Genomic DNA, 7689 nt, shown 5'->3' with positions numbered 1-7689 from the left:
CCCAACTGATTCAAAAATATTGTGTTGCAGGACTTAGGTAACAACCAAACTTAGTACAACATGAATGCTTTCACCCAAGAGACGTAACGCCTAAATTACAATTAGATAATTTAACATCTACATAAGCCTTGAAAAATACTGCACTTGACCACTTTACTGCGGAATTAGACAGTATGTTGGTCGTTAAGCAAACTCTACGGCCGGCAATAAAATTCATTTGAACTAAGATTATTTTGCCGGTCCATATCGACAATATCTATAGACATTATATGGCATAAACTATATGGTTAAGGGGTAGGTAGGTACTACTGCTTACTTGAGATATGAAAGAAAACTATTTCGCGGGAATCCGAGGTGGGAAGTAGGTAGGTAGTATGAAAATAGACAAGTGGAAAATGAAAAAAACGTTAGTAGACGTGGCTTTTAGACTTTTTTCCAAAAATCCACTAACTTGAATTGAATAACTTAACTGATTGAAGATTTTTGTAAAATCAACAACAAATGGAAATAGTAGTAGTATTACAAATAGCCAATTGCCATATAAAAAAAGTGTACGAATGAAAGTGATAGCTAATACCATAGATTATACACTTAATATATGCTAATACAAAATTTTAGTGAGAATGCTTTCGATGCTTTTTGTGATTTTGACGTTGTTTTGACGTTTTGTTACTCGTTGCTGCTGATAGAAATGGAACAGTGAAAACTGGAGCTCAGTTTTGAGATTTTATAACCTAAAAAGCTAAAATATTCGGGCGAAGAACCCAAAATGGAATTGAACGAAAGAATTTTAAAGTATCTAGAAAACAGCGACAAAGCTGACACTTTAAAATTATGTGAAGAATTCAACGAAGAACATCAAAAAATAGTTGGTGCTGTAAAAAGTTTGGAAGCTCTTGAAATGGTTATTTCGGAAGCTGTTAAGATTACAAAATGGGAGTTAACTGAAGAAGGAGAACTCGTTGCTAATAATGGTAGCCACGAAGCCGTATTATACAGAAGTATACCAGACAGTGGTGTACCGCAATCTGAAGTTATGAAGGTAAACATTTTGAACTTGAACATTATCTTAGATTACATCTAGAATAATGAATAGAATACAAAAAAATAGGATTTTTCTTTACACTTAAAAAAATTATAAATTGGTCATAACATAGATACAATGTCAACAAGTAATATGATATCATTAGATTATTAAGAAATTAAAATATTATGTATAATGTTATATTGATCCTTGTACATTAATTATTTTTTGAAATATGAAATCCGTACAAATTTTATTTTCTTCTCTTGTTTCTCTTAACAACTACATAAATAAAAATAAATAATAAAACTTGTAAAACGTGTAAAAGTTGTTGCTGAAGTAACCTGAAAGTTTATGTTCTAGACGGTACCAAATGCTAAGGTGGGATTCAGTAAAGCCATGTCATCTGGATGGATATACATAGATAAATCAAGTGGACCGCCCCTTGTCAAACGTAAAGTTGATTCAATTACAGACATTGTACAGGAGAACCTTAGTGAAATTAGAAAAGGTATAGATAATTTACCAGAAAATATAAGAAATGACTATAAAAAAAGGAAACTTCTACAAGAGGTGACCATTAAAAGCTTCTTGCTGTCGAAGGGCCCCCAATTTGCGATAACAATAAAGAAATTGGAAACAGATTTAACAAGTGACATGTTGTTGAGTGGCTCATGGAAGACTCTAGAATTCAAACCATATAATTTTGATGCTTTAGGTAAGTTTTTTCTAAGAACTTTTTCAGGTAAATAATAATAAAAATAAAAATGTAATTTGAGAAGTATCTAAGACCCAAGAAGTTCTCAATTACTGCATCAGTACTTGTACTTGTACATGTTGACTATGTTTTGTATCATCTCATAAAGATGTAATTTTTTTAAATTATTAAAATTAATCTATCAGAAAAACATTGAAATCTATTTAGCCATAAGAAAGATGTAATTACTGTAATTTCATAGTATCAAAGCTTACACTACTTGTAATGTTAGTATCAATGTTAAAGCTTGTCTATCAATATGTTGACAACTTCCTTACTGGATGGAGCAGAATGACTTTTTTTGTCTCATGATTGGAGTTACAACCCACTTGAAGATCCGAAACCTTAGTGGGTTGTGTTTATGGGCTATATTACACGTCAAATGGTGACTGGTGTGCAGTGGAGTGCTTAAAAGCAAGCAAGTAATGAGAGTAGATGAAGAGGACACTATCCCAAAATTCAAATACCTTCGTCATAATGTATTGAATTTAATTAATTGTTTGTCTTAAATACCACATTGCCTAAAGTCCAATTGTGAGTTGAAATTGTTCTGACTAGTGATCCATAATAAATCATTAAATTATATAATTTCACAGGCCAACCACCAGAATGTGGTCACCTCCATCCCCTCTTGAAAGTAAGGTCGGAATTCCGTGAGATATTCTTGGAAATGGGCTTCACGGAGATGCCAACTAATAAATACATAGAGAGTTCATTCTGGAACTTTGATGCACTGTTCCAACCTCAACAGCACCCAGCCAGGGATGCTCACGACACATTCTTTATGTCCTCGCCTGCTGCCACCACAGAGTTCCCCATGGAATACCTGGAGAGGGTGAAGAAGGTGCACAGTAAAGGTGGATATGGCTCCCAGGTTTGTTAATTACTGACTTAAATATTCGCAGTTGAATGAAATTAAAATGCTTAGATATTAATGTCGATCATGATTTAGAATGATCTTACTAACCTCTGCACCTGCAGGCACCTGGTGTTATGTGATTACCGGACTCACATACGTCACCCTTTACGTGCTGCCTTACACATTTATACTCAAGGTTTATGTATCAATTGTTTAGTAATTATATATTTTTATTACATGATGTTATTTCCTCCTCCTCCTCGAGTCGTGCTCCTCATGTCTGAGGGTCGTGACCACCATCACCCATGAGCTTCAATCTTAGGATCTTTTTCCACTTTCCCCTGTCCACGGCGTCATGCAGCGCGCTGTACACTGTACTGTCCAAAGCGGTGCGGATCTGATCGGACCAACGAGTATGGCTGCGGCCTCTAGATCTGTTGCCTTCAACTTTCCCTGTGATCATAAGTTTTTCCAGGTTATCACCGTCTTTCCTCGCAATGTGACCAAAATATTCGAGGATCCGCTTCAGACATACAGTAGACAGTCTGATTTTGATGCCCAGTTGCTTCAATATCGACACGTTAGTCCGGAAGGCTGTCCACGGAATTCTTAGCATGCGTCTCCAACACCACATTTCGAAAGCATCGATGCGCATTCGGTCTGCTGCTTTCAACGTCCATGTCTCAGCTCCATACAAGAAGATAGAGAAAACAAGAGTCCGCACCAGTCTGGTTTTAGTTTTCAGGCCTATCCCTCTATTCTTCCAGATCTTCTGTAGCTGAGACATCGCACTTTTAGCCATTCCGATACGTCGGCGCACGTCAGTTTCACATGAGCCTTTGTTGCTGATGCAGGACCCGAGATACACGAATTCGTCTACAACCTCTAATCCAAGCGCCCCACTCAATCTTAGAACATTTGCACGATCCACCACCATTAATTTCGTTTTTGATCTATTTATGGAGAGGCCTAGGCTGTTGCTGATACGTTCCATTTTGCTGAAGAAAAGAGACATTTCAGATTCGTCTGCAGCTAGCAGGGTCGTGTCATCGGCACGTTGTTGATGTTATTTAGTCGTTCATGAACTTGAGTGAAGTACGTATTTCTTAAAAAAAATTGCATCTGCCTGCGGGATTCGAACTCCGGCAATGTCGCGTTGGTCGGTATGAGTCTTATCCTCTAGGCCATGACGCCTTCGAGCATCGATACTTCGAAACTACGTTTTACTTAGAACAATGAGAACGTGCTTGCATTTGCAATGGGCCACTTACCCAATAGGCCACTTACCCAATAGGCCACTTACCCAATATGCCACTTACCCAATAGGCAACTTACCCAATAGGCCATTTACCCAATAGGCCACTTACCCAATAGGCCACTTACCCAATAGGCCACTTACCCAATAGGCCACTTACCCAATAGGCCACTTACCCAATAGGCAACTTACCCAATAGGCAACTTACCCAATAGGCCATTTACCCAATAGGCCACTTACCCAATAGGCCACTTACCCAATAGGCCACTTACCCAATAGGCCACTTACCCAATAGGCCGCTTACCCAATAGGTAAATTACCCAACAGGCCACAGACACACTTTTTAATTTCTAAATAATGTTTATACACCATCGGAATTTAATTATTAAAAAAAAGGTCGTAATTTTCGGATTTAAAACATTTTTACACGAAAACGTCAGTCAGGTCCGACCAGTACTTTTAATATGATATGGTAATTACGTTGTCACTTAATAAGTATGTTGGAACTTCCTCAACGTTCATATAACCGGACTGAACTTCTGCAGGCATCTGGTAAACAACGAACACAAACAACACTAAATTAACTATTCATTAAAAGAATCAGCTTTTACTCATCTTGTGCCAGTATTAAATTTATTGAAGAAGTCTTACTCATCCGCTGCACCATGGAAACCTATTCACAATTTGTATAACGCGATATAATTTGAGCTTGCGGTAGTCTGTAGTTGACTGAGCCCAAACATTGCGGATATCGCCGGACGCCGGTGACCACTCTGCGTTGGGTGGGCTGTATGATCGTCTGCCTACTAAGCCAATAAATTTTAAAGCTTCATTGCTTCTATACATTCTATTCTATACTAATATATAAATCTAAAGTGGTTTTCACGGATGTTCCGTTATAACTACTGAACCATGCATCCGATTGACTTGAAACTTGGTATCCATGTAGAAAATACATGTACTAAATGGATAGGCTAATATTTATATGAGTGTTAGACTCCCTATACCAGTTGCGGGGGCGTTAATGATGAGAATATTTGTGGGGGTGAGAAATAATAAAGTTAATTTTAATTGCCCAACGAAGCGGACGGATACAGCTAGTTGTAGGATAAAATTGAAACCACACGGAACTCAACAAATAATTATATATGTCTGGACAAGTATAAAATGTGCGTTTGAATATTGTCACATGCAGCATAATATGACCAGGGTTACAGATACGATTGGAAGATAGAGGAGGCGCAGAAGAACCTGCTGCGGACGCACACGACGGCGGTCAGCGCCAGGATGCTGTACCGGCTGGCGCAGCAACCAGAGTTCACTCCGCAGAAGTACTTCAGCATCGATAAGGTAAGCGCTTCGCTCTGTTGCACAGGTTGCTCTTTTTCACTGGTGGTAGGACCTCTGGTGAGTCCGCACCTGTAGGTACCACCACCCCGCCTATTTCTGCCGTGAAGCAGTAATGCGTTTCGGTTTGAAGGGCGGGGCAGCCGTTGTAACTATACTGAGAACTTAGAACTTATATCTCAAGGTGGGAGGCGCATTTACGTTGTAGATGTCTATGGGCTCCAGTAACCACTTAACACCAGGTGGGCTGTGAGCTCGTCCACCCATCTAAGCAATAAAAATTAAATAAAAAAAAGAACACAAACAGCGTGTCTGAACTTTTGGCCACTTGTGGGGGAGTTTTCTTAAGCAGCTGTTTAATAGCCATTTGAAAAGACTTTTACGTTCACTTAAGGTAAAGTTCAAAATCGCATAACACATTGGACGTCCCGAATAGATTAATAGAAATTTTGGTTAATAAAATTAAGACTAGTCTCGTTGTGAACAATTTGAATTTGGTTAATTCACAATATATAGGTGTTCCGCAACGAGACCCTGGACGCCACCCACCTGGCGGAGTTCCACCAGGTGGAGGGCGTGGTCGCGGACCGCGGGCTCGGGCTCGCCGACCTCATCACCGTGCTGGACGCCTTCTTCAAGAGGCTCGGCTTCGACCAGCTGCAGTTCAAGCCGGCGTACAACCCCTACACCGAACCCAGCATGGAAATATTCGCCTACCACACCGGTGAGCGCCTCGCGTGCTCTTGGGACACGTTCCCAAATAATAATATATCTGTTGAATGCATTGTTTGGTAATCACGCGTCCTGGCCTAAAGGTTAAGACGTCCGGTGCGTTCGTGCCGAGTGATGCGACTGTGCCAGTGTTCGAATCTCGCCTGCGGGTACCAATTTTTCTAATGACATACGTACTTAACAAATGTTCACGAATGACTTCCACGGTGAATGAATAACATCGTGTAATTAAAACAAAACCGCAAAAGTTATAATTTGTTTAATAACTGGTGGTAGGGCGTCATGTGAGTTCGCACGGGTGGGTAGGTAACGACCACCCTGCCTGTTTCTGCCGTAAAGTGATCATGCGTTTCAGTTCAAAGGGCGGGGCAGCCGTTGTAGCTTTACTGATACCTTAGAACTCATGTCTCAAGATGAGTGGCGGTATTTACGTCGTTGACCTACATTTGGGATCGTAAGCTCGTCTATACATCTAAGCAATAAAAAAATTTGAGCCTAGTGTGCTGTCGGTCATCAGTCAGCTTCCGACCGAGCTGTAACATATCAGTTCCCGTGCGGCACTCGCGAGCTGAACACACGTTGAACGACCGGGAGTCAATTCCGGGGCACGTAAACTGTGCTTATTGCAAGTTTCTTAACGTTCTCGATAGCGTAAAAGTTAAGCCAATTTTGTATGCAGTTGGAACAGCGCCCCTAGCGGCAAACGTATGCGAACGATCCCATTCCATACAAATACGAGCTAACTTTTACGCTATCGAGAACGTTAAAAAATTCGCACTAAGCACACTGAAAGAAGTTACAAAGGTGTATCAATATCATTCAGGTCTCGCCAAATGGATAGAGATTGGTAATTCGGGGGTGTTCAGACCTGAGATGCTGCTGCCCATGGGCCTGCCTGAAGACGTGAACGTGATAGCGTGGGGCCTGTCCCTCGAGCGTCCCACCATGATCAAGTACGGGCTCAACAACATCCGGGACCTGGTCGGGCCCAAGGTCGACCTGCGCATGGTCTACAACAACCCTATATGCAGGCTCGATAAATGAATTAAATAAATCTGTTGATTGTTGATAATCTTCTGACTTTTATTTATTTTGTATCTTCACAGAACTACAACACGCAGATGAGCTTATGTCGCACCTGATGTTAAGTAATTAATGCAGCCTATGCAACTTCAATATCTACCCTCCTTTACGTGATTTAACCGATATGTCACCGCGTGCGTTGGTATGTACCGCCCCCGGGTACTGATCTAATGAGATATTTGACACTTGTTCACAATTTTTTCCCCTACCTATGCTGATAGCCTTGAGCGACTATTTCAGCTTCACCTTAAAATGTAGGTGAGCTCACGGGGCTCAAACTGAGAGTGTTGCTAACACTGGCCCTAGGAAGAGCAGTGCTTCGCAGAATCTACCACCGGATTGGAAACGCGACCCACTGAGAAGATCCGGCGAGAAACTCAGTGGGCTGTGTCTATGGGTTAATTTACTCGTCGAGCCCTTAGTCTCAAGGTTCGGCGAGGAAGATGACCAGAATGTTTTGTGCTTACCCGACAGTATCACTAAAATTGTTGTGCGTTTTAGTTAAATATCTAGTAAATTTAATTTTCTCAAGCATAGGTGGGTGGTGCGTATTTATAATTAAAATAAAATGTTTATGATATTTAGTTAGGTAGGTACATCAAACTTTGATTTTAAGTACTGATATATTTATT

The 7689-nt window shown here is 40.5% G+C and overlaps 1 protein-coding gene across 1 annotated transcript; it reads left to right on the top strand.

Annotated features, from left to right (window-relative positions):
• The first annotated feature begins 593 nt into the window (after positions 1–593).
• alpha-PheRS (phenylalanine--tRNA ligase alpha subunit) lies at positions 594–7046 on the top strand. Its single transcript, XM_028188447.2, has 6 exons — positions 594–1042; positions 1388–1742; positions 2378–2655; positions 5105–5245; positions 5759–5966; positions 6798–7046. Exons 1-6 carry the CDS (start codon positions 770–772, stop codon positions 7016–7018), a joined length of 1476 nt encoding a protein of 491 aa, XP_028044248.2. The 5' UTR covers positions 594–769; the 3' UTR covers positions 7019–7046.
• The last annotated feature ends 643 nt before the right edge of the window (positions 7047–7689 follow it).

Source organism: Bombyx mandarina, chromosome 06 (assembly GCF_030267445.1).
Source record: "Bombyx mandarina strain Sakado chromosome 06, ASM3026744v2".
NCBI lineage: Eukaryota > Metazoa > Arthropoda > Insecta > Lepidoptera > Bombycidae > Bombyx > Bombyx mandarina.
Note: the sequence above shows the minus strand (reverse complement) of the source record. Positions and strands in the feature narration are given on the sequence as shown.